Source organism: Lynx rufus, unplaced genomic scaffold (genome assembly GCF_022079265.1).
Source record: "Lynx rufus isolate CCGP_SWC_20201006 ecotype Redwood Valley unplaced genomic scaffold, mLynRuf1.p SCAF_13, whole genome shotgun sequence".
NCBI lineage: Eukaryota > Metazoa > Chordata > Mammalia > Carnivora > Felidae > Lynx > Lynx rufus.
In genome coordinates, this window is record NW_025814827.1 from 13,676,543 (window position 1) to 13,704,231 (window position 27,689).

Sequence of the window (27,689 nt, forward strand, 5' to 3'; positions counted from 1 at the left end):
TTTCTGGCGCATCTCAACCATGACTGTGGCCTCAGCCCTGGCGGCTGGTTGTGGTCAAGCCTGCTCTTCTGACTCTTCCCACTGGTGTGGCGATTGGCTGATTCTCACATCACCTGTGCTTTACATGGGAGATTCAGAAATGTGTGAGGGGATCCAAGAGGGTTAAGCTTTTGACATGCATTGGCTCTAGGCCCCTGATTTGGATGTGGCCTAAACCTGGGATCCAACTGTGCTCACGAAAATTCTACCTTGGCTTGGTTCCAAAGTGCTGGCTTATATGCTCTGCTCTGTTATCAGCACACATATTTCTTTTAGGGGCATAGAAGAAAGGGATGGCTGTTCAAAAGCAAAACAGTGTTAAAGATCCTGTTCACTGGCCATTTTTCTCTAGCAGCTGGCAATCTATCTCGACTTAATTCATGATCCTCAGAGGCTCCGAATGCCCCTCTGTGATGTTTTTACAGTTAAGGGGAGAAGAGGGTCAGTCCCCAGGTATCTCACCTCAAGGCTCTGGTTGGGGCCACAGGGAAAATTCAAGACAAATTTATAAATGAGACAGGTTTCCACAGTAATTTCTTGGAATAAAACAAGATCCTTTGCAGTTCATGGGAAATGCCTTATCCTTGCTCATGGGGTTTTGATTAGCAGATCAAGATAAAATGCAAAAGGAGCCAATGAAAGAGGAAGCCTGTAGACACTTATAGCTTCCGTTCATGGAAATCTCATTTTTTTTACATTATCTCATTTAAACTTCATAAAATGTCACAATTTTACAGGTAAGCCAACAGGCGGAGAGATAGAAGGTAAAGTAACTTACCTAAGGTAAAACTAAGTGGCAAAACCAGAATCCAAATCTAGATCTTTCTTTTCAAAGCATATGTTCTTAGCCACTGAGAATACTGCCACATAAAGCTGTTCCCTATGGACTCATTATATGGCTTATGGACATTCTCTACATCAGAGTCAGCAAACTTAGCCAGTGCTAACACCCGCTTTTTGTCTGCTTTTTTATGACCTAAGAGCTAAGAGTGAATTTTCCATTTTTAAGCAGTTGAAAAAAAAATCACAAGAGGAACAATACTATATGACATGTAAAAATTATATGAAATTCAAATTTCAGAGCCCATAAGTAAAGCTTTACAGGCATCTAACCAAGTTCATTCATTTAGGTATTGTCTATGGCTGCTTTCAGGCCACATGGGCACAGATGAATAGTATGGCCTGCAAAGCCTGAGATGAACTATTTGGCCCTTTACTGGAAAACTTCAACTCTTGCTCTACATCATGGATGCTAAAAGCCTGTTAGAAGTTGAAAGATTCAGGATCCAGGGATAAGGAAGATGTGGACAGAGTTAAGGGGCTGGGATAATCTAAAAGTTATCAAATATCCTTACTTTCCTGGCACTACACTCTACAAGCCATGAACACAAGTTTTCAGATGAAAGAAATTGAGGCTGAGGGGGCTTATGGAGGGCTCTCAAAGTCATACGAGTTTCTGCTGTTTCCCACATAGATGTATGCTGCTTTCCTGGACTCCAGGCCAATCTTCCTGACTCCCAACACCCAGGCACTTTCTTTTATAACAACAAAATATAATGCTCTGAATATCAGGACAACATGTTTATGGATATGGACGAAAACATGATAGAAGCACCTATAAACGTATCTAACCACTCTGAGAATATCTATGATTAATCTTAAGGTTATGATTGTGTTCACTATCAATATTAAAATGTTTCGTAAGTTGTTATTTCATTGACTTATTTACATTTCTAATAGCCTATATAAATAAGGATTGAGAAGCTGTTCACTCATTTTTAACTTCCTAAATTATGCCAATGCAACTCTTTCATAATTAATAGCATGTTTAGGTTGGGGTTCTAAAGAAATCTGTTATTTATACTTTTAAAAAACTTACTATCCCTTAGCCGTACAATGTGTGTGCGTGTGTGCGTGCACGCACGCACTATTCTACGTGGGACCTCTTTTCATCCAATGTCTTAAATGATTGTGCTTATCTATACACACGCACATATGAATTCATTACATTGACATACGTTTGTACATTTACTTGACCAACTTACTGATTTTAAAAATAACTCTAAAAGTTAAAATAACTGTGTATATTGTTATAACATGTACACAAACCTGTAGGCTGAAATTATGCTAAGTGAATAGATGATTTAATAATATTAACTGTTCTAGGGGCGCCTGGGTGGCTTAGTCGATTAAGCATCTGACTTCGGCTCAGGTCATGATCTCTTGGTTTGTGAGTTTGAGCCCTGCTTCAGGCTCTGTGCTGACAGCTCAGAGCCTGGAGCCTGCTTTGGATTTTGTGTCTCCCTCTCTCTGTCCCTCCCATGCTCATGCTCTGTCTCTGTCTCTCAATAGTAAATAAATGTTTAAAAAAATAATAATATTAACTGTTCTAATCCATGAACCTGGGACATCTTTCCATTTATTTGTGTCATTTTCAAATTTCTTTTACCAGTGCCTTAAAGTTTTCAGTGTGTATATCTTTGACTTTCTTGACTAAATTTATTCCTAAGTAATTTATTGTTTCTGATGCTATTGTAAATGGGACTGTTTTCTGTATTTCTTTTGTAGATATTTCACTGTATATGAGGCCATCTGATTTGACCTATTGATCTAAGGTTCATAATTCATAATATGAAATTACTCCTCAGCTGTACTAATTTTAAAACAGGGCAAACTGAGGTCATGCAAACTATTTATTAGGATCAATTTTAGGGGCACCTGTGGGACTCAGCTGGTTAAGCATCTGACTCTTGGTTTTGGCTCACGTCATGATCTCACAGTTTCTGAGATCAAGCCCTGCATCCAGCTCGATGCTGACAGAGTGTGGAGCCTACTTGGGATTCCCTATCTTTCTCTCTCTCTCTGTTCCTACCTTGCTCAGGCTTGCTCACTTTCTCAAAATAAATAAACATTTCTAAAAAGAAATATTATGACAACATTTTAAAATGTGTACAAATAGGACCACTGGGCAAAAAATTAAAGTGCGCAGGTTGCTCACTTTGATAAAGTCACAAAAATTAAAACTAAAGAAAACCAAAATTTGAATACCTAACATGCATATGAAAATTGATCCTGGCCTTTCTTCAAAGGGATGTTAATTTAAAAAAATATAACAAAGACAAGAAAGGAAGAAGAAGAGGAGGAGAGAGAGAGGGAGAAAAGCAATTTCCGTTATTTTCTTATTTTGCCTTAAAAGCTTTTGTAAAAGAAGTTTTTCTTTGTGTAAATCTGCAAGACCTTGCAATAACAAGATCTGTGCTCAGTCTCTAATTATTCTACTACCATAAGCATATTTTTCTCAGGCCCTAAATTATCCTTGGGGAACATTTTATTTTTTCTGGAACTGCTGCTCAAGTGCCCTTCCTAATTATTACGTGTAGTTTGCTGTGTGCTACGTATTTTCCTAAATTTCCTGAGCTACATGCACATCACTGGAACTGACTGTATCAAGTGTGATGGTATTAATGGAAAACGATACGAATGCAAGAGGTGAATTTTACACATAAAGGACTACAGAAAAACTCAAGAACATGGAAACCAACGCCAAAGCATCAGACATGCTGAGAACCTGTTTAACCTCTTAGGTACTGGGACTCAGCTGTCATCTACTGTTCTTCAGAATCATCCATGAAAGCAGCTTTTTCTTCTATAACAAGAAGACCTTGCCATCTGTTCATGGTGATGATGTAAGAGCTAGGGTGATGAGAGCAGGTGACTACAGTTCCAACAGGCTCACCTCAGCCAAGCAGCAGAGGGCAAAGGCAGGGAATAAGGTCTTTGAAATCAGAGATACCTCAATTCAAGAGGTGCCTCCTTCAGGTATTAGCCTTGGGCCCCAGCTAACTCATTTGATCTTTCGGGGCCTCTTTTTCTCATTTGTAAAAAGAAAGTTACAGTAGTTCTTCCAGGGGGCTGCTGACAGGTTTGAGTAAGATATCCTTGGCATGTAACTGTTTACTCTATGTTCCTGTTGCTGTCTTGTGGGATGGAGTCATTTTTACCGACAAGGTATCAGCCCCATTCAAAACTTCATGGATAGTTGCAAACTCACACTAAATATAAAAAATTCAGCTTCTAAATTGTTTTTCTGAAAAACACAGTGATTCACCTATGCATTCATCATTTGCAAAGGCTCTGGCATTTTCGGGTGTAAAACCGAGAGCTGTTCAGTTTAAGGAACTCCTCAGCATGAAGCAGATCACTTTCTTTTCAGTGTAACATCTCTGTTTCTTCTCAGCCCAAATGAGGCAGCTTCCTCCAGTGGGGAGTTGAGTCAAGAAAAACATCTCTATCCCCAAACATCCTAGAGGACAGTATAACTTTCTTCTTCTCCAGTTCTCTTGAGCTGTGGGGAGAGCAACCTCCTTAAATCACTCTGACTCTGGCCTTGGGACTTCTGTCCCTGAAAGCAGCTGCAGCTCAGTGGGTAATACTCCCCTCTGTGTAAAGCAACATGAGAAACCCCACCACAGGGTGGAGTTTTCTCCAGGGCCAAGGGCAAAAGGCAGGAAGCCAAGAATCGCAGCAAAACAAGTGGAAATCAATGAAACCTATTAGTGAGATGACTAAAATAGAGTATGTGAGGTCAGGATGGACCAAGGGGGAAAGAAGCTAATGAGAGTACTTTCCAGTCCACCTACGAACACACCCATCAAGGGCCTTAGTCTTGAATTTCAAAGACCCACCTTTTTCCTTCTAGTAGGAAGGCACACAATTCCCATGAAAAGAGATCTGACGGCCACAAAAAATCGCCCAGCTCAGGTCAATTATACAAAGTAAGTGCTGCGTTCACCACATCAATTCGGTATGCAGTGATCAACAGCCTGCACATAGTACAGGGCGTTCTTGGTAATCTTAAAGTCAAACACTTCCAGAGGAGAGTGTTCACAAGCAGACGTAAACGTGCCCCTTCGGTGACGCTGTACCATCAACAGTGTGCCAAGGCAAGACACAAGTGCCCGGAGGCCTGTGGGCGGCCAGGCTCCCTCAGCAGCCTTAGAGCTCACACACCTCATGTCTGTCCCATGGCTAACCTGGTCACCACTGGCCAGCTGCTTCATCCGCAAATACTAGGGGTCTAAGGACAACAAACCCAGCCTGATAGCAGATACTTTAATAGCGGAGGTGGTAGAGGCAAACCCCCTCTGCACCCTGCCCACTTACCTTCACCAGGAAAAAGGACACACCGTACGTCCGGAGGGATCGGGCGAGTTTCACATACTTGACCTTGGCTTCTATTTCGCTCATCTCTCCACAGTTCTTATGCTCCTACAAGTGACAGCAGCAAGGATCAGTTATTGGAGTTCTGCCAGCAGGTGGACTTGGGAGAGGTGGTTAAGATATATGCCACGTACAGTTGCTGGGAATGATCAGTCATCGAGTTTTGTGTTGCAGACCTCTCCGTGACCCATGTACCGGCTGACCAAGGACCGGAGCACAGAGAAAGCTCGAATGCAGGGCTTGTTAACTAGAACTGGACCCCAAACTCCCTAGAGATGTTGTAACTATACACAGCAGTTCCCACAGTGCAGCATGGCAGACAAGGGTCCCTGAGTGTCATCGACTTCTTGGAGAACTCCATATCCCAATAGGTTCAGAAGCAATGCTTTCAATGAGAGCTACAACAATGTTCTCCAGGAGAGGTATAATTCTAACATGCATGCAAAATATGCAGTTTCCCAAGACCCAGATATATAAATACCTGCGTATTAGAGGGCTTGGAAACAAGACAGGGTAAAAAATATGTTTTATACACAGGAAATTTCTATTTCAACTTATATTTACATTTCAGTACCAAAAGCGACTGATATTCTGGATTCACTGGTGTGATTGTTGCATGGCAAAGCTGATAATAGGGTTTTTTTTTTTTTACTCTTGGCCTAGAACAGACAACTCTCTTTTAGGGGGAAAAAACCAGATTTTAAAAAGATACAAATTTTCAAATTCCAAGCTTCAAAGGACAAATATCAGGACAAAGAAGCTACTTGTAGCTTCTTCCTCAGTGCATTTTAATAGCAAATCACCTTGTTTCCATGCTACCAAGATAATGCCTTTAAAATTAAATGTATGCACATTTTTCTCAGAAGGACTAAGTAACCTTTAGCAAGAAGGTACGGATTAAGATAATAAATCTGCCCAGAGTAGAACTGTCAGCTTCTTTACTCTTGAGCCACTAATCATTTATGATATAAGTAGAGTACATGCACGGGGTACGAAACTATTAGGTGCAGAGGCCCCTCTCATACTAATAGATGAGATAGGGAGTGAGAGGAATAATAAAGTTCTGTATATTTCCAATACCTGAAATATTCTCTTTTCAGCTCCTCTCTGCTTGATGTATTCTTTGGGCAGGAATTCCTTTAGACTGAGAGAGAATACAAAAAAAAAAAAAAAAGTAAGGCATTTGTTCTATGATGTGAAGCAAAGAAAACAAACTTTTTGTACAACTCAGTTCACTAACTCTCCCAGTATTTGATGGTACAAATTAAGAATGGACTGGGGCGCCTGGGTGGCGCAGTCGGTTAAGCGTCCGACTTCAGCCAGGTCACGATCTCGCGGTCCGTGAGTTCGAGCCCCGCGTCAGGCTCTGGGCTGATGGCTCAGAGCCTGGAGCCCGTTTCCGATTCTGTGTCTCCCTCTCTCTCTGCCCTCCCCCGTTCATGCTCTGTCTCTCTCTGTCCCAAAAATAAATAAACGTTGGGAAAAAAAAAATTAAAAAAAAAAAAAAAAAAGAATGGACTATCACATCCCACAATGCACTTCAATAGGACACAAATATAAAACCAGTCTGATATAAAGAACAAACTAACATTAAGAAGAAAGAAATTCCAGGGGCACCTGGGTGGCTCAGTCGGTTAAGCATCTGACTTCAGCTCAGGTCATGATCTCACGGTTCTTGGGTTTGAGCCCTGCAATGGGCTCTGTGCTGACAGCTCAGAGCCTGAAGCCTGCTTCTGATTCTGTGTCTCCCTCTCTCTCTGTTCCTCCCCCACTCACTTTCTGTCTCTCTCTCTGTCTCTCTCAAAAATAAATAAACATTAAAAAAATTTTAAATAAAAAAAAAGAAGAAAGAAATTCCATGATACATCATGAAATGACAAAGCAAAGGGTACAAAAGTGTCTTTGTGATAAAGGAAACAAAGCATTTTTCATTTTATATCGTTAATGTGTATTTTTAAAACAATACAAGGATACACCTAGTACTAACTAAAATGATTCTCTATGGAAACAAGGGAAAAACGGTGCAAAGGGAACACCGTTCAAAGTGCACCGTTCATCCGTGCAAAGGATGGAAAAAAAAACCTCTGGATATTCCTTGTTTTACAGTTATCACTTTAGAACCACCTAGAATCACAAAGTGGAGGGAAAAAATTCAACACCTAAAAATCCAAAGCAAACTGAAAAAAATCAACCTAGCAGTTTATCAAGTTGACAGTCTAACTACAGGGAGAAAAATGACTTTAAATAACACTGGAAAAAACTCTTTTAAGTATACATCCCTCGTGAGATAGGTCTTAAAGTTAAAATGAACTACAGAAGACATACTAAATATTGATAGCTTTATTTTAAAACTACTACCCTTTCTCTGCTAAACACACAAATATACCACACACTACAAAATTAGGTTATACTGCATGATATATAATTAAGATAAAGTAAATGGTAATTACGTTAGTTGTAAGAAACCAAACTTGTTAGCAGATCAAAATAAAGCAAAAAAAACCCCAAAAAAATAAAAAAGCTAACTGAAAATCTTGCAATCTTTCATTCAAATTGGACATACTGGTCTGAATGTCTGATTCATTCTTTTTTCTGAAGAACATTTTTTAGTATGTCCACAGAGGGAGCTAAAGGCAAGGTGGCAATGAGTACCCCCCAAGGCCTCAACCAGGTGGCCTCCAAATACCATTTCTTGCTAAAAGGAATCAAGAATCCCTGGAGAAGTGACTGATTCTAACTCTGGGGTAGGAAATATATCAAATGTTCTTGGGGCTTCTTAGGCCTGAGATCAAAGAAGCTATCAAAAGGACACTGGACTGACATCAAGGGGTAACCATTGGCCAATAAGAGGATGATGTGTAAAACCTTCTACAAAAGAAGAGAGATGATGAATCCACCATGGAGCTTCAACAATTTTAATTCACGGCCATTCCTGACTTCACCTATTCCCTCCCCAGGATTATTTTCAAGCAAATGCCACACATCATATAGCTAATTTCATGCTATGGGGCAATCAGAATGCCATAAAAATTGATGACCACAATGGGTAAAAACAAAGATCTATGAAATCCCATAAAGATCCTTTAAAATAATCAGTGGTCACCTTAATAGGTGGCTAGGGCATCAACTCTTACTGAAAACTGATTTAGGGCAAGAAACAAAGCTAACCAATAGAGAAGTAGAAAAGGAGTCCAAAATCATCATTTTATAGCTTCTAATGAAATAAGCAATAGATCAAAACAAGGCTGAGTGGCTGCTAAAATCAGTAAGTGACAAGTTAATGGAGAGCTTTATAGTAGATGGTTCAGTCTGATTCAAACCCACTTAATCGATTTTGTTATCAATCAAAGTAGGATAACCAGACAGCACATGTCTCCTAACTGATGTAACAGGAAATATACCGCCCCACCCAGGAAGTATTCTTGGCAATAAAGAGCAAGTAAAAATATAATTTAACCTGAATTTAATTAAGATGTTAAATCTAAATATTGGTTTACAAAAGGAGAGAAGAACATGGTAAGTGATACCACCAGGGTACAATAAGCCCAAGTCTAAGTTAGGCAATTCTATAAAAAGAACCCAGGTTCCTCACAAATAAACAGCTTGGTGGTAGATATGAAAAAGAGGACATAGTAACTATTAAAAGAGTTTCAAAAAACATATTTACCACAAAGCTACAGTAATAAAAACAGTGGAGTACTGACCTAAGAATAGACAGGTCAATGGAATAGAATCAAGAGTCGAGAAATTAACCTTTACCTTTATAGCTGGTTAAGTTACCGCAAAGGAGTCGTTTTTCACTGGGAACAGAATCGTCTTTTTAACAAATGGTGTTGAGACAACTGGATATCCATAAGTAAAACTATGAAGTTGACCCTCTACTTCACACCAAACACAAAAAGTAACCCCAAATGGATCAGAGACCTACATCTAAGCTAAAACTGTAAAACTCTTAGAATATAGGGATAAAACAGAATATAGGAATAAAACCTTATGACCCTGAGTTAGACCAAGACTTAAGATACAGTAACAAAAGCATATTCAGTAAAAGAAAAAGTATGACTACATCAAAATAAAAAATCCCTAAGTCCAAGTGATATCATCAAGAAAGTGAGGAAGTATCCCGCAAAATGGGAGACAACATTGCAAATTAAGTACCCGATAAGGGACTTATATCCTGAATATGTAAGAAATCTTACAACCTAACAATGAAAAGACAACCCAATCAAAAAATGGGAAGGGGATCCGTAAAAACATTTTTTCTGAAGATACACAATTGGCCAAAGGCACATTAAATATACCTAATATCAGTAGCCACCAGGGACATTAAAAGAAAATTACAGTATGATACCACATATCCACTAAGAGGGCTACAATAACAAAATGGACAATAAATGTTGGCAACGATATGGAGAAATTGGCATCATGCATTGCTGGTGGGAATGTAAAATGGTGCAGCTGCTGTGGAAAACAACTTGGTAGTCTCTCAAAATATTAGACAGCAATTCTAATCCTAGGCATGTATCCAGGAAAAATGCAAACATGTTGATACAAACATCTGTATATGAATGTTCCTAGTATTTGTTATAGCCAAAAAGTAGAAGCAACTCAATGTCCATCAACTGATGAAGGGATAAACAAAATGTGGTTGATCCATATGATAGAACATTATTCAGCAATAAAAAGCAATTAAGTGTGATACAACAGCCAACATGGAAACACTGTGCTAAGTGGAAGAAGTCCATTACAAGAGGCCACATATGATGTGGTATCATGTATAGGAAATTTCTGGAATAGGCAAATCTATAGATAGGATCAGTGCTTGCAGAGGCTGGGGGTGGGGATGGGGATTTGAGGAGTGGCTGCGAATAGACAAATGGTTTATATCAGGAGGGACAAGTGTTCTAAAATTAGATTGGGTGATGGTTGCACAATCTTGTGAATACACTAAAAACACCATACACTATAAATGGGCAAATTATATTGTATGTAAACTGCATCTCCATAAAGCTTTTTTTAAAAAAAAAAATAGAAAACACAAAAACCCATATCAACCAAATAGAATTTGTAGGCTGTGTCTGAATCCTGATATGAAGTAAAATGTTATTTGTGAGACACTGGAGGGAAATTTAACAGTGTCAGGGTATTAGATGATATTATGGGATTATTTTTTTAAGTTTGTTTTTAGAGAGTAGAGAGCACATGTGTGCAAGCAGGGGAAGGGCAGAGAGAGAGAGGGAGACAGAGAATCCTAAGCAGGCTCTGTGTTGTCAGCACAGAGCCCAACGAAGGGCTCCACCCCGTGAACCATGAGATCATGACCTGAGCTGAAATCAAGAGTGGAGGCTTAACTGAGCCACCCCAGACATCCCAGAATTATTTCTAATTGTGTTAGGTGTTAGGATAGATTTCTGGTTATATGTGTTTAAGTTTTTTTTTTTATTTGTCAGAAAAACATACTGAAGTACTTAGAGATGAAATAATACGCTGCCTGGAATTTGCTCTAAAATACTCCAGCAAGGGGGGGCACCTGGGTGGCTCAGTCAGCTGAGCCTCTGACTCTTGATTTCTGCCCAGGTCATGATCTCATGGTTCATGAGTTCAAGCCCTGCATCGGGCTCTCTGCTGTCAGCTCACAGTCCACTTTGGATCCTCTGTCCCTCTCTCTCTGCCCCTCCCCTGCTTGTGCACCTGCTCTCTCTCTGTCTCAGAAGTAAACAAATGTTTTGAAACAATACTCCAGCAAAAACATAGAGGGGAGGTACGGTGAGGCCAGATTCTGACTATACTAACACTTGAATAATGAAGCCTGGTCAATCTGCAAACCATTTCCATTGGCAAAAGTTTTAAGTACGTTTTCTGGAATTTCAGGGATCTAGTGGCAGAGCAATCTGGATTTCTTCAGAGCCCAAGTCAGTCAGTCAGCAGGGGCAGGGTCTAAGAACGATCTAAGCAGCAGCACCTTGGACGTTATGACTATCATTAAGCAACTTCATGGACAAAAATGTGATTGAGAACTGGAATGCACCAAGATATCGCGCTCTCTCTCTCTCTCTCTCTGTCTCTCTCTCTCTCTCTCTCACACACACACACACACACACACACACACACACACACACACACACAAAAGACTGAGTTACAGAGAAGTCAAGTAACTTAGCTGAGGTCACAGGACTGGTTAGGACTGGGAGCTTCTGACTTCCCAGAGCAAGAGCGGATCTACCCAACAACACAGTTTTCCTCAGAAGCACGCTGAAAATAACAGTGAAAAACCATCACGAGTGGACCACTGGACAGCAGCTGTTGTGCTACCAACAAAGGGAGGCTTGGCTATGGTAACCCAAAGCATCCCAAAAGGGACCCGAGCCAACCCCTCACAACAATGGCTTTTACTAGAAGAATGCCAGATGGCAGTGTCCAGTGGCCAGGCAGGGGTAGAACACGTCGGGCATTAATGTCAGCAAAGTTCTGTGTGGCAACAAGATGCCTCTGTTCAAACTCTGCAAACTGACATTCCCATCCTTCAGTCGGTACAGAAAACAACTTCCAGAAGCTTGCACTAGAGGTTCAGCCTTGATGTCACAGGAGTTGACTTGGGAGTTTATTGTAAGGTATTTGAAAATATGAAGTGTGTGTGTGCCCATGTGTGGCACGTGTTTTTCTCCAGTAAATCAGCAAAGTTCACAGTGTCAGAGTGAAGCTAGGGGAAGCAGGCAGCCTGTCACCCCTGCCTGCCAGCCAGCAATGCAGCAGTTCCAGCCCAGTTGCTATTGTGATTACCAAACCCGAGCTTGGAGAGCTCCTAAGCATCTGGGACATGCATGCAAGTGAAATCTGTCAGCCTTCTTTGAGAAAATGGGTCAGATTGTCAAACCTGATTGGACATTTTTCTCTTAATTAAGCAGGCTCTGGCCAAGCAAAGTCCCTCCTACTGAGTCCTTCAATATTCCCTTCTTAAAAGATTAGCACTCTCCTCCTCCAAACCTTACCCCGAGCCTTTTATTTATTTATTTATTTTTTAATATATGAAATTTATTGTCAAATTGGCTTCCATACAACACCCAGGGCTCATCCCGAAAGGTGCCCTCCTCAATACCCATCACCCACCCTCCCCTCCCTCCCACCCCCCATCAACCCTCAGTTTGTTCTCAGTTTTTAACAGTCTCTTATGTTTTGGCTCTCTCCCACTCTAACCTCTTTTTTTTTTTTCCTTCCCTTCTACCATGGGTTTCTGTTACCCGGAGCCTTTTAAAGAACACCTTTTTCTGGGTGCACTTATAACATCCTTCATTTCCCTAGGATGGCGGGCTAATTTGAGCTCTTCTTCTTACACGCTCAAGATCAATGGGAAATTGAAAGTCTGTAGCCAGTGGCCAACTCAGCTGTGTTTTTTGTCCACCCTTGCTGCTGACCATGCATCACATGATAATGTAATAAGCCAGCACCGCCCAGAAACTGCTAACCTGGTACAAAAAGAAAGCTACTGAATGCTTAAGAAAGGTAAACATTTTTAAAAAGTTACTAGATGTGTGACAACTGTAAAATACTGAAAAGAGGAAACCACAAAAATCTAAAAATAGCTCATCTTCGGATTGCTTCAGGATGGTCTTTCAATTCTGTCCTAGGTGACGGGGTTCATCCAAAGAAAACAACAAAAGAACCCTAACCAAGGGGATCCGCAACAAGAAAAAACTTTGGTCTTTCATCAAAAGACGAGCAAGTGAACACAGAAGTTGCAAGTTTAATTGTAGGGTTTCAGAGATGTAGATATCCTATATTCTGTACTTTAAATGTCTTTTTGAATTATCAACAGCCTAAAACTATGTTGATAGAGGATTTCTGTTAATAGCTGCTGTTTATTAAAGTCAAACGCTGTTTCAGGTGCTTTACATATATAAGTAGATTAATTAAATTCTGACAAAAGCCCTTGGAAGAAAATATCCTATTTTGTACATGAAAAATGAGGTTCAGTGATGCTATATTGTTCTTAACCACAACCAATAACTTAAGCCTCTTCTATGGTCTCCAGACACCACACTTCTAGCCACTCAACACTCTGATCCTTCCAAGTTATCCTTTAATCAACAAATCTACCATGTGATCAGTATTTCAGAACCTTGACACAAAGAATAAAAGACGAGAAACACCAAATCATGTAATGATGAAAATTACCATAGCAGTAGCAATTTTTAGAAATGTCCAGAAGCCACTGAACAAGGGGAATTTAATCAACACATTTGGGGGAGCAGGGTCTAGACTCAAATCTAGATATTCACTTTTTTTAATATAAAATTAAAGGTGCTTCTTCAAGAAATTCCAAAAGAGGGATCTTAAAGATATTCTATGGTCTGGCAAGACGTATACAAGTATATGAGTCAGCTTTGATTTTGAGAAATGTGGACCTGCTTCTCACTGGTCCCAGAGCTGCCCCAAGTGCATGAGCACAGCCAAGTCACCATTCTCTAAGCTGGCGCGATCATCTGCAAAGTAGATAGATTCCTTCCTAGGAGTGTTATTTCTCAGAAAGGAACACACAAAGCAGTCAGGTGTTTACCCAGCAAAGGGTGGAGACTTAGAGGGGAGGGAAAGCAGAAGGGTATAAGCAGGGGGCAGTGTCACCCACAGGACACTGTAACACCCAGGTTTACTAACTGCAACCTTCACGGTAAATCACCAAACGGCCAGCAACAACATTTCAAATTTGATAGCACCTAAAGTTCTCAAAGCCTGGTCCCAGGACCATCAGCATCAGCATTATCTGGAAATGGCTCAGAAGGGACAAATTTCAGGATTCATCCTGGACCTGCCGAAGGAGGAGCTCTGGAAGCAAAGCCCTGCACTGTGAGTTTTAACAAGCCCTCCACACAATTGTGATGTATGCTGAATTTGGAGAACCACTAACACTGTGGGCTGAAAGCTCAAGTGATGGAATCAGACACACTAGAATTTGAAGCCAGAGTCAAAGACGAATATATCTGTGCAATTGAGGGTACTGGTTAAATCCTGGCTAACTGTGGTGATGACAGGGGAGGAAGGAAACATCTTTTGAGCTGGGAAACACTTAAAGTGGTAAGAAGTGTAGAGTGGAGATGGCATGGAAGCAGCTCGGGAAAGGGCTTGAGGACCTAACCTCAGCCACACAGCAGTTCCAAGCTCCCGAACCAATCGCTATGCCCTTTCGTCTAAGGACTGGAACCTGTCTGGGGGCTCAGAGGCAACTTGGGGCAGACAGCAACTGGTTTGAAAGTCCTGGAGTCTGAAAGTAGTTAGGGAGGTAGGCACCAGCTTTAGGAGGCTGCTGCTAAAGGGGAACATGAAGGCACCACTGGACAGTCATGGCCTTCTCAAAGCAATAGGAGAGTCCTAGGCTGTCAGGCACATAATGGCAGAGGCACTAAAGAAACTACGGGCTGGTAATGGTAAGGAACAGGAGGTAAGACAGAACGGATGAAAAACACAAGCTGCGGGGCCCCTGGGTGGCTCAATGGGTTAAGCATCCGACTCTGGCTCAGGTCATGATCTCACGGTTCATGAGTTCAAGCCCCACATGGGGCTCTGTGCTGATAGCTCAGAGCCTGGAGGCTGCTTCAGTTTCTGTGTCTCTCCCTTTCTCTGCCCCTCCCCCACTCGTGCTCTGTCTCAAAAATAAATGTTAAAAAAAAATTAAAAAAAACCCACAAACTGAAATGCCTCCTTCACCGTTAGTTTGAAAACACAATCCACAGCCAAATTATTCCAAAGACCAAGTCCAAAGAAGGAATAGGAGTTTGAACAAACGCCAAGAGAAAAATTGACTTGAGGCCTCCTACTGTGTCAAAAGCTTTGCTTGTTGACAAGAGAATTATGTTGAGTTTGTGGTGAAAAACTTCCAAGTCCACTCTGATTTCTTCAACAGAGATTCACAGCCTGAGTCGCTTTGTTTTCTCAATAGAACACATCCAAGGCACATGCCCACAAGACAAAGGGCTATGGTCCTCAGGGCTGAGAGGGGTCCTCACTTGTTACCCACCTTCCCATACCCAACCACTGGCTATTTCCCCCTGCAGCACACAGCACCGTGGAACCTTGTGTGAACTCCAAGGCCTGTTAATTTTGCCTTCGCCAGATGTTATATGTTCAACCTCAGTGAATCCAAGCTTTTGTTACCTCACAGACTATTTGCATTTTTCTTTTTTAAAGAACTGTTAATTGCAGAAACATTGGGAATATACCAATCATGTGGTCATATTTGCTTTCTGATTGCTACCTGTTTTTAAAGAGAAATTATAGATTTATCTGAAGTCCCAAACCATCCTTCTTTCTCTCCCTAACTATATTCACTTCCTTATAGTTCCCATGCATATTTGATTATGTTTCTTCACCTCCTTGTATCTATAAACAACATATTCTGTTTCTCTTTGTGTGTATTTTTAAATTCAACAGGTTCATTTTCTGAAATGTCTTGTTTCCTCTGTAAAGCACTTTGATGTTTTCATACATTTAAATTTGTGCCCCATCTAATGGACACGAAATGCTATACCCTTATTGATTTTGCATTTGGTTTACTTACGAGACTGAATATTTTTCCCTATCTTTATAAGTCAGTCAAGTTTCCTCTTTTCTCAAGTACCTATTGCTATCCAGGGTGGTCATTTCCTTAGTTTTTTCTTTTCTTAATGATTTCTGGATATTAATGTGTTGTTTGTAGCGTGCTTTGCAAATATGCAAATTTCCTCTTCCACACTGTGGAGCTTCACTCTTATTTTGGTAATAGGTTTCGCCCAATATTTTAATTTCAATAAATATAGGTTTATCAACCTGTAGAACTCTTATCACCCAGCATCAGTAATAGAGTATTTTGATTACTATAGCTTTGTAAGAAATTGGGTATTTATGTGAGTCCTTCAATTAGCCTTCGTCATTCTTCAGGCTTGACTGGTACATGTTACTTTTTGATGGTTATATTGACAAATACATATAATCTTATAAGTTTTTTTTTTTTTTACTCACATATGATTAACATACAATATCCTGTTAGTTTCAGATGTACATCATAGTGATTCAGTATTTTTACAAATTACAAAATGAACCCCACCGTAAGACCATCTGTCACCATATAAAATTATTACAATATTATTGACCATATTCCCTATACTATGTTTTACATCCCATGACCTATTTACTTGATAACTGAAAGCCTGTATCTCAATCTCCTTCACCAATCCAATTCAACGATTCCACTTCTGGGTATTTAATGGAAGAAAACAAAAATACCAATTCAATGAGATGTAGGCATCCCTATGTTCACTGCAGCATTATTTATAATAGCCAAGATATGGAAGTGACCCAAGTGTCCATCGATGGATGAATGGATCAAGAAGATGTGGTGTATATGTACACAATGGAATATTATTCAACCAAACACAAAAAAGAATGAAATCTTACTATTTGCAACAACATGGATAGATCTAGAAGATATTATCACTAAGTCAGAGAAAGACAAATATGATTTCACTTACAAATGGAATCTAAACAATGAATGCACACACAAGACAAACTCACAGACACAGGAAACAAACTGTGGATTACCAGAGATGGGAGGGGTTGGAGGGTAGGCAAAACAGGTAGGAAGGGGTTAAGAGGTTCATATACATTTTAAAATTAGGTTTTCTCATTACTTGGTATGTGGGATTTGGATTAAAAGTGAACTGTATTTTATAGATGAAAATGAATTGCTATTATGACATTTAGTTTTCCTACACATTAATCTAACAAACCACTCCATTTATTCAGATCTTGACTTAGCTCTTCAATGAACTTTTATCTTTTATCATTTTATTGGTTAGATCTTGGAGCTTTTTAGATACCTCTATTCATAGGTAAATCATACTTTTTGTTCTAAAAGTTTTTTTTGTTTTTTGTTTTTTTTTTTTTTGTTTTGTTTTGTTTTTGAGAGAGAGAGAGAGGTCAAGTGGGAAAGGGGAAGAGGGAGAGGCAGGGAGAGAACCTCAAGATGTCTCCACACTCACTGTGAAGTCAGAGGCAGGGCTCAATCCCATGACTGTGAGACCATGTCCCAAACGAAAATCAAGAGTCATACGCTCAAATGACCAAGCTACTCAAGCATCCCAAAGGTCTCTCCTTTTAAAAATTACATTTTCTTTTTGTTATGTATGGGAATACTATTTGCCATATATAAATAAATAGTATTTTGTTTTCCAGCCCTGCAGGTGAGTATGAATACTATTGTTTGGACCTAGGTGGTGATGAGCCATTATATGTTTATCTTTTTTCTAGGAACCCTGATAATATTAACTCTAAGAAGTTTCTCTGCAGACCAAGTGGATTATATATGCAGATAATTGTATCACCTGCCCAGAGTGATAGTTCCATTTTTTTAGTCTTGCGTTTTCATCTTTTTCTCTTATTTTGTATTTTACTTATTACCTGCCCCTCTGCACTAGAATGTAAGTTCCATGAGGGCAGAAATGTTTGTGTTTTTTACATGGCTCTATCCCCAGTGCCTAGAAGGCATGCCATAAATTGCTGAATAAATGTTCCATTCCTACAAGAAACTGGTCATAACTGGCAGTTACATCAAAATACATGTCACGTTGCACTCTATTTGATTCTGCTAGTTCCAAATTAAGGTGAGAAGGTTTTTAAAATTTTCTTTCTTTCTGTTCCCTAAAATAGCCTGATCCTAGATTAGAGCAGAAATTAATGCTATCAAAACCAAAAAAACATTACAACAGATCAATGAAACCAGAAGCTGGTTCTTTGAAAGAATTAACAAAATTGATAAACCACTAGCCACTTTGATCAAAAAGAAAAAGGAAAGGACCCAAATAAATAAAATCAAAAACGAAAGAGGGGAGATCACAACCCAGCAGTAATAAAAATAATAAGAGAAGATTATGAGCAATTATATGCCAATAAAATGGGCAATCTGGGAGAAATGGACCAATTCCTAGAAACATATACACTACCAAAACTGAAACAGGAAGAAAAAGAAAATTTGAACAGACCCATAACCAATAAAGAAATCGACTTAGTAATCAAAACTCTCCCAAAAAACAAGAGTAGAGGGCCAGATGGCTTTCCAGGCGATTTCTACTAAACATGTAAGGAAGAGTTAACACTTATTCTCTTGAAGCTGTTCCAAAAAATAGAAATGGAAGGAAAACTTCCAAACTCTTCCTATGAAGCCAGCATTACCTTGATTCTAAAACCAGACAGAGACCCCACTAAAAAGGAGGTAAATAGACCAATTTCCCTGATGAACACGGATGCAAAAATCCTCAACAAGATATTGACCAACCGGATCCAACAATACATTAAAAAAATTATTCACCACAACCAAGTGGGATTTATACCTGGGATGCAGGGCTGGTTCAATATCCGCAAAACAATCAATGTGATTCATCACATTAATAAAAGAAAGGACAAGAACCATATGATCCTCTCAATAGATGCAGAGAAAGCATTTGATAAAAGACCGTGTCCTTGCTTGATAAAAACCCTCAAGTAAGTAGGGATAGAAGAAGCATACTTCAAGATCATAAAAACCATATATGAAACACCAACGTTAATATCATCCTCAATGGGGAAAAACTGAGAGCTTTCCCCCTACCGTCAGGAACAAGACAGGGATGTCCACTCTCGCCAGTGTTATTCAACATAATATTGGAAGTCTTAGCCTCAGTAATCAGACAACACAGAGGAATAAAAGGCATCCAAATCGGCCAGGAGGAGGTCAAACTTCCACTCTTCGCAGATGACATGATAATCTCTATGGAAAACCCAAAAGATTCCACCAACAAACTGCTAGAACTGATCCATGAATTCAGCAAAGTTGTGGGATATAAAATCAATGCACAGAAATTGGTTACATTCCTATACACCAACAATTAAGCAACAGAAAGATAAATAAAGGAATCTATCCCATTTACAATTGCACCAAAAACCATAAAGTACCTACGAACAAATCTAACCAAAGATGTGAAAAATCTATACACTGAAAACTATAGAAACCTTATGAAAGAAATTGACAAAAAAAAATGGAAAAAGATTCCATGCTTCTGGATAGGAAGAATATTGTTAAAATGTCTATACTAACCAAAGCAATCTACATATTCAGTACAATCCCTAACAAAATAATACCAGCATTCTTCACAGAGCTAGAACAAACAATCCTAAAATTTGTATGGAACCAGAAAAGACCCTGAATAGCGAAAGCAATCTTGAAAAAGAAAACCAAAGAGGAGGCATCACAATCCCAGACCTCAAGCTGTACTACAAAGCTGTACTCATACAGACAGTATGGTACTGGCGTAAAAACAGACATTTAGATCAGTGGAACAGAATAGACAACTCAGAAATGGACCCACAAACATATGGCCAACTAATCTTTGACAAAGCAGGAAAGAATATCCAATAGAAAGAAGACAGTCTCTTCAGCAAGTGGTGCTGGGAAAACTGGGCCGTGACATGCAGAAGAATGAACCTGGACCACTTTCTTACACCATACACAAAAATAAACTCAAAATGGATGAAAGACCTCAATGTAAGACAGGAAGCCATCAAAATCCTTGAGGAGAAAGCAGGCAAAAACCTCTTTGATCTTGGCCACAGCAACTTCTTACTCAACACGTCTACGGAGGCTAGGGAAACAAAGGCAAACATGAACTACTGGGACCTCAACAAAATAAAAAGCTTCTGCACAACAAAGGAAACAATCAGCAAAACTAAAAGGCAACTGACAGAATGGGAGAAGATATTTGCAAACATCATATCAGATAAAGGGTTAGTATCCAAAATCTATAAAGAACTTATCAAACTCAACACCCAAAAAACAAATAATTCAGTGAAGGAATGGGCAAAAGACATGAATAGACACTTCTCCAAAGAAGACCTCCAGATGGCCAACTGACATACGAAAAAATGCTCCACATCACTCACCATCAGGGAAATACAAATCAAAACTACAATGAGATACCACCTAACACCTGTCAGAATGGCTAACATTAACAGCTCGGGCAACAATAGATGTTGGCGAGGATGCGGAGAAAGAGGATGTCTTTTGCATTGTTGGTGGGAATGCAAGCTGGTGCAGCCATTCTGGAAAACAGTATGGAGGTTCCTCAAAAAAAAATAGAACTACCCTATGACCCGGCAACTGCACTACTGGGTATTCATCCAAGGGATACAGATACGCTGTTTTGAAGGGGCACATGCATCCCAATGTTTATAGCAGCACTATTAACAATAGCCAAAGTATGGAAAGAGCCCAAACATCCATCGATGGATGAATGGATAAAGAAGATGTGATATGTATGTATGTATGTACACACACACACACACACACACACACACACACACACACAATGGAGTATTACTCAGCTATCAAAAAGACTGAAATCTTGCCATTTGCAACTACGTGGATGTAACCAGAGGGTATTAGGCTAAGTGAAATTAGTCAGAGAAAGACAAATATCATATGACTTCACTCATATGAGGACTTTAAGACACACAGCAGATGAACATAAGAGAAGGGAAACAAAATTAATGTAAAATAGCCTCGATCCTAGTTTTCATTTTGTTGTTTTGTGTGGTTTATTTTCAACGGGTAAGGCAATTTCTTTCAAGTTTAGTGATCTCTGATTTTCTCAGAATCCTTTTTGTGTCTATTTTCAATTTATTTTTTATTTTTTTGGTTTCAAGCTTGCATTTCATTCTCTTAGGATTTTTAAAACGAGTTTATCTGAAGTTCTGCCTCATTTTCATTACCAATAATTTTTTTTTTGCCTTTTTCTACTTTTCTTTTTTCTTGATCAAACTTACCAGAGATTAACATATTAATTTTTCCAAAGCAGCAGCTTTGGGTTGTGTTGATTCTATGATTTCTATTTCATTACTTTCTCTTGACTAAAATCTTTTATTCTCATCTTGTTTTACTTTTCACTCTCTGAGTAAAGCACACTAAATTGTTCCACTAATAATGTATATCTGAAATTCTCCTTCTAATACTGTCTTTTTCCTTTAATTATTTTAAACTAATGTCAGGTGCACACAGGTTTCACAACTTATCATCCTGGTGAATTGGTCCTTCTATCTTTATAATGGCTTTCTCTGTCTCTACTTCAGTTTTTTTGGTCTTAAGTCCTATTTTGTGTGACATTAAATACAGCTTCTCTAGCTTTAACTAGTTTCCTAGGGCATTATTTTCTATATGCCTTTAAACTTTCCTCTGTCCTTAAAGTGTGTGTCTTTTAGAAGTAGTACAGACCTATATAATATGAGAGCCTCTATTAATAGTTTGATTTACTTTTTCTTGCTAGGATGTCCAATATTTAGAAGTATTTCCCTTAATTTGTACATCTTATATACCATAGGGTGTGTTTCCATAATCCATCTGGCTCAACTACTCTTGCATTGGTCAAGTTGTTTGTATCTCCTCTCTGCTCTTCCTCCTTGGCACTGGTTTGGAAGTTATGCCATCTACTCCTATTCTTTGAAGCTGTAAATCTTTCCCCAACGTTTTATTATGAAAAATCTCCAACACAGAAAATGTTGAAAGAATTATATAGTGAACACTCTATACCCATCACCTGGAACTGCCCTCAGTTTTATCACACGCACTTGATTCAAGGTCTAAAGTTTATCAGTGCATCTTACCTTCTTTGATAACAGTACGATCCATAGAAGGCTTTGACTCTGATCACTTTTTCGAGTTTTCCACCATGTTTTTAAGGGGTCTGCAGTTCGTCATTATTACACTGGTTTTGGTGTTACTGCTGTTTTGAGCTAAATGTTCTTTACATTTGCCTTCTATTCTGCTAAATTCTTTCATCAACATTGCTTCTGGCACCATACCTTTGCCACCTTTCTTGAAATAATTCACAGCAGTCTCTATAGCCTGCACTGCAACTTTTGAAATCCTAAATAGACCACACTGCATTCAAAACATAGTCAAAATCAGAGCCAAGTTTCACCTCTCCATAGTAACAATTTCATGTTGATTTGCCAAGGAGACTATAGCCTCAAAAAAGGCAAGGAATTAGCATATATTTTCCTATCTGCCCTATACCCAGCACAATAGAACACACATCCTAAGTCCTCCTATATCTGGCACAATAGAACACACATATGAAGTCCTCATGGAGTGAAAGAATACCAGATGGCATGCTCTCTGCAAGCATTTTCTTACCACAGAAGAGCATCAAGTATGCATATGATTATTGGATTGTGCTGGGTCTATTTCACGCTCTGATAAAATATCCCTTTCTGGGGCTCTTTGCAGAGGACCTGAAGCAAAGGGTCATGGAGATAAAGCACATCAGACTCGATCTGGGACAACTGGCTGTTTTCTGGATTCTAGCTCTCCATGGCTCTGTGTCTTATTTCTGTCTCTGTCTCTCTTGCATCTATTTCCCCCATACGCAGAGCAGACAGGAGCCATTTAATAATCCTTAAATCTCTGAAAACTGAAAATCTTCCAGAGTCTCCGATTTCCGTTGTTCTAAATAAATACCTTCACCAAGCTGGTACTGAGTCCAGAAGCCATTAAAGGATCTGAAGAAAGGTGTGGCAGACCTCACAGAAAGGTCCAGAGTAGGCAGACTTTGAGCAAAAGTGCTGTACAAATTTTTTAAACAGTGAAAGAAATATACTCACTAATGTACCTTATTGAGAAGCTATGTGGCTGATATTTTGGCCTGGCTGGACCTTTAACCTGGCTCTGTGACATGTCTAACCTCTTCACCTTTTTTTTTTTTTAAACTCTGAATTCGTTCAAGCGCATAGTACATAGGAGAGCCAGGTAGGAAAAAACAAAGGCTGGCAAAAATGGCCCAGCCAGTCACCAGGGACAGCTCAGACTTATTATCCCTGAAAACATTCTGAATTTCCAACACACAGTCAGGGAAATGTGACCCCATTGTTTTGTTTTAATTAAAAGGAGACGACTATCCTCAGGAAGTTTTACCTGAAGAGTATATGCAATAATGTATACAATTAAACATCTACATAAAATGAAAATGCCTCACTACCTAGACTAGATTTGGTCTAATTAAAACGTAAATCAAATTCATAAGGAAAAATAATTGCCACTAGGCATAATAAGCTTGTTTTAATTTGGAATCTGAGTAAGGATACACATACCACTACAGGCATGAGCTTCTTACTATAATCTCAGAAAAACGAAACAGACTGAATACGATTGCTTAACCTTCGTTACCACAGAGTAAGACAAGGGGCATCTTTTACTGGAGTGTAAGTATGAGGTTTTCCAGAGGCCTCCAAACTGCAGGAGACACTGTAAGAGCAATACCAATGCTCTGATACCATTTGGAATCCCAACACAAGTAAGGCATCTGGGGTGTCACAGAACAGAGAAAGGCAAAACTTCCCGTGGTTCCTGCAGGAAGGAAGCCAGACCGACTGGGTAGTAACGGGCCCTTGGGAACCTCGACTATAGGACTTGTTTGGAAAATACAGAACAAAGTCAGTGCCACGACATGTGTAGGGGCCATTCTCAGACTCAAGGTCACTCAAGGCCTATATTGTAGGCCAAAGAAGCATATTGGATAGGTTCCTTGGGATTCATTAACATAAGGGGAGAGGGTGTTTTCTTTTGTTTTATTTTGGATAACAACTCAGTTTAGCACAAACACTATGTTGTCCAAGCACCTCTGTCACCTCTGTCAAAGAAGTCAGGTTTTCTTCTTACTCTAGGACATATGCTGGTCCCAGCTACTTCCCACCAAAGTTAAAGTGGGATCAAGGGCCAAGTTGGCATTTATGTTATCCTTTCTCCTCAATGTACTTGAACACAATGCAGTTGATGCCCTACTCAACACATCTCATTTTGGCATATCCTACAGACAAGTGACGTCTGCCCCCAGCTGGCATTCAGCTCAGGTCCCACTACCAAAGCCTCTACAAGCTGCATTCTAGATGACAGCAGGATATTGATGTCAAGACACTCTGGATATTGGGGAAGGGGTTACTCAGCCAAATGTTTCAACTGTGCTAAGAGGAAACAGAAGAGGTGGGGGGGGGGGCGGGAAATAGGTAAAGAAATATTACCAGAGGAAGAAATACACAAAACCCTTGGAGAAGCTGATCAAAACACAAGGCAAGATCACTTCGAACTAAAGCAGCCTAAGTATGGCTGGGTCTGTCCTGTTGGGCATTTCTAGGAAATTCAACCCTAAGGCCCAAGTTCTGTGGGGCCATAATGTATCTGTAAAGGTGCTTTCTCTTAAATCTCCAAGTACTGAGCCCTCCCCCCAAACACCCCATCATTTTATACAAGACAGCCAAAGACCAGATGTGTGGAAGAGTGAAGCATTTAAAATTTTTTTAAATGCTTGTTTATATTTTTTTCAGAGAGAGAGAAAGAGAGGGAAGGAAGGAAGGGAGGGAGGGAGGGAGGGAGGGAGGGAGGGAGGGAGGGAGGAGGGTGGGAGGGAGTAAGCAGGGGAGGGTCAGACAGAGAGGGAGATACAGAATCTGAAGCAGGCTCCAGACTCTGAGCTGTCAGCACAGGGCCAGACACAGGGTTCGAACCCAGGAACCATGAGATCATGACCTGAGCCAAAGTCGGACGCTCAACCTACTGAGCCACCCAGGCGCCCTGAAGAGTGAAGTATTTAATGTGTATCCCACACTTTCAGAGCTACGGAGATTTCCTCATACTGTAATAAACAATGTGAAGCTCTTTTATGCTCTGTTGTTCTAATATAGGAGAGCCTTGCAAAGAAATTCAAGAGGACAAAATCTGGCCTAGTGTGAAAAAGGGATGTTCTGATGGGAGAGGTTTCAGAAGCTGGAGGGCCTGAGCTCGCTGGGGAACTCCCGAGATATCCTAGGACAGACTAGACAATATCTAAGCAGAGCACTACAGATTCTATGGTCTCCATAGAAGCTCCACGCCCCAACTTGGAGCAGTAGCCTCCATAGTCATCCCAGCACTGAATTTCCAGGCCTCCTGCTTTTCCCAAAGACCACAGATTTGATCCTATACTCAACTGAGGAAAAGCTAACAACCTCACAATTGACTGAAACTAGGGTATGTATTTTATGTATATGGCTCAAAAACACTGAAAAGAAGAGCAGAGAACAAGAAAAACAAAGAAAAAAACAAAAGGTTATTTACTCTAAGAATCCGGGCTTGTGTTTATGTTCCACATGAGGTCCAAATTGTATCTGGGCTTGAAATCCTCCAAACTCACAAGCTTTCTCAAAGGAGACAGGGTGGGAGCCGTTCAGGATATCATCCCGAGCCTGAAACAGAAGAGGAAGCGAAAAGCATCAGGAGCTTGGGGGAACAAGGCAAACTCTCCAGGGACACAATTCTTCATCTGAGCACACCCCCCCTGTGGAGCAAGGGGAAAGTGCCAGCCAAATGGGACGCACTCAGGACTCTGCAGGTGACTGTAGCACAACAGGATTAAAACAAAAGGAAAACAAGTCCTTACCCCAAATTGCCTATAGATAGAATGCATCAGCAGTACGCGGTTTATTAAAACTAAAGCTTCAGAAGTGAGTATGAAAAATAAAGAAGCAAGAGAAAAATTAACTAGAGGCAAAATCAACCCAATTCCCATCCCCAGAAAAAGGCCAATGTAATACACGTTGTTGGCAGGGGGAGAGAGAACTCCAATGACAGTAACTCAATACTACAGACATTTAAGGGAAATAAACAAATTGCACAGTCCCAGAATCAGGAACTTACTATGTCTGAAGTCTTTCTCCCGGTTCCTGACCCATCACTGCTATTTATTCTTCTGTCTTTTCTTTCTCTAGTTAGGTGACCCCCAGACCACTCTCCAACAGGTGCTCTAAGCTATGGCTCTGAGCCTTTAACCAACAAGCATTTTCTTATCGCCTTGCCATCTTCATTCTTTCTAGCCTCCCACCCCTCCTCCCTCCATGCCATTCCTGCACCCACCAACTCAAGGGTCAGCAAACTTTTCCCGTCAAAAGGCCAGACAGTAAACATATTAGACGTTGCAGGTCATGTGGTCTCTGTAACAACTATTGAATTCTGCCAATGAAACATGAGAATAGCTGCAGAAAATATGTAAAAGTGACGAGATACTAAAAGGGTTCGTCAGTGTGTAACACAAACAAATGAGCTGTATTCCAATAAAACTTTATTTACAAACATAGCCAATGCTATGGCGGCATTTTGCTGATCCCTGCGTTATTTCTAAGGGCAGATAAGTAGATAAATGGAAGGAGAGGAAAGGGAAGGAGGGAAGGAAAGAATCTAAGGAGAAGGAGGGAGGTTTTCCTTGAGCCAAAGAAAGACTGGAGACCATCTGGTGCGAAGCCAACGTCTTCCATGTTAGCAAAGTGCGAGCTCTGAAAAGTTCAATGACTTGTCTGAGTTTCGACAATAGGTTAACGGTAACGACATAAAAGGTTATGAAGAGAGTATCTTTCAATAATGAGAAATATGGATTTTTTTGGCCAACATTCACATGTATTTCAAGACACTAGCAAAGAAAGCTCTAGTTCAACAGTGAGCGAGTTAAGTGTCTCAAAGTCAGAAAAAGAGACAGAGAGATAGTACCAGCCACCGGGTCCCAATCTGAGATGCCAAAGAAAGGCACCACAACCAAACATGTGAGGAATCCCTCAACAGTGCCCAATGGAAACCACGTGCCACAAACACCATGGAGGCCACAGCTGAGTGTCTCTTCACCACAAGCCAGTAGCTTCTTGAAGTCTCCCCACCTTCAGTGAGTATTAAATGCTGTACCTGAACATAAAGCAAGTTCAGCTGCACAGGGTCTCTCGAGTCCACATTCTGATCGGAGTAGAAGAACTTCCTTCTAAGCAGCAACGTTTCATGTTCATCTACCCCTTGTTCTCTGAATGTTCGGCTGTGATCCAGCCAATTTACTGCAACACAACAAGACAGATCTAAGAACTGGGTTTATTCTTCCTCTTAGTTTGAAGGGATTTATCAAAAGAGAAGCGGATTTCTGGAACACCGATATTCAGTTATAAGTACTTCTATTAGAACTGTGCTTTTTAACTTTGCAAAATAATTTCACATACGCCATCATGTACCATGTGACACACCAAACACCAAAGGAGAGCCAATTCCCAGCCATTCCTCAAGTTCGTTAAAGCCCCACAGTCATAAGAAAATCAATGCTTTATGCCAAGACAGCCAAGTTAGCATTTTCCTTTAAGTCAATACTGGATACTTCAGTCTCATTATGTGAAATAATTTATAAACTGAATATCAGGAGTTACCTCCACCCTTAGGCAAAAAAGAGGAGGAAAATAAAAGTCATGGGGAGGGAAGGGGGAGGGAAGGGCAGGACACTGAGGGATCAGGGATGGTGGAACCCTGCCTGTGGCCCAGTTTGAATCTCATCCCAGAACATGCTCACCTGTTATCTGGGTGCACAGGAATGGATCACCCCTCT

At 40.2% G+C, this 27,689-nt stretch overlaps 1 protein-coding gene across 1 annotated transcript in view; it reads right to left on the reverse strand.

Moving 5' to 3' along the window:
- TLN2 (talin 2) overlaps positions 1-27,689 on the reverse strand; it is a 199,780-nt gene that overhangs the window by 165,493 nt on the left and 6,598 nt on the right. The window contains exons 5-8 of the mRNA XM_047075024.1: positions 27,011-27,153; positions 25,400-25,527; positions 6,340-6,403; positions 5,203-5,307 (exon numbers count right to left, since the gene is read on the reverse strand). Of these exons, the coding sequence (XP_046930980.1) occupies positions 5,203-5,307; positions 6,340-6,403; positions 25,400-25,527; positions 27,011-27,153 (440 nt within the window). The remainder of the gene's footprint in view (positions 1-5,202; positions 5,308-6,339; positions 6,404-25,399; positions 25,528-27,010; positions 27,154-27,689) is intronic.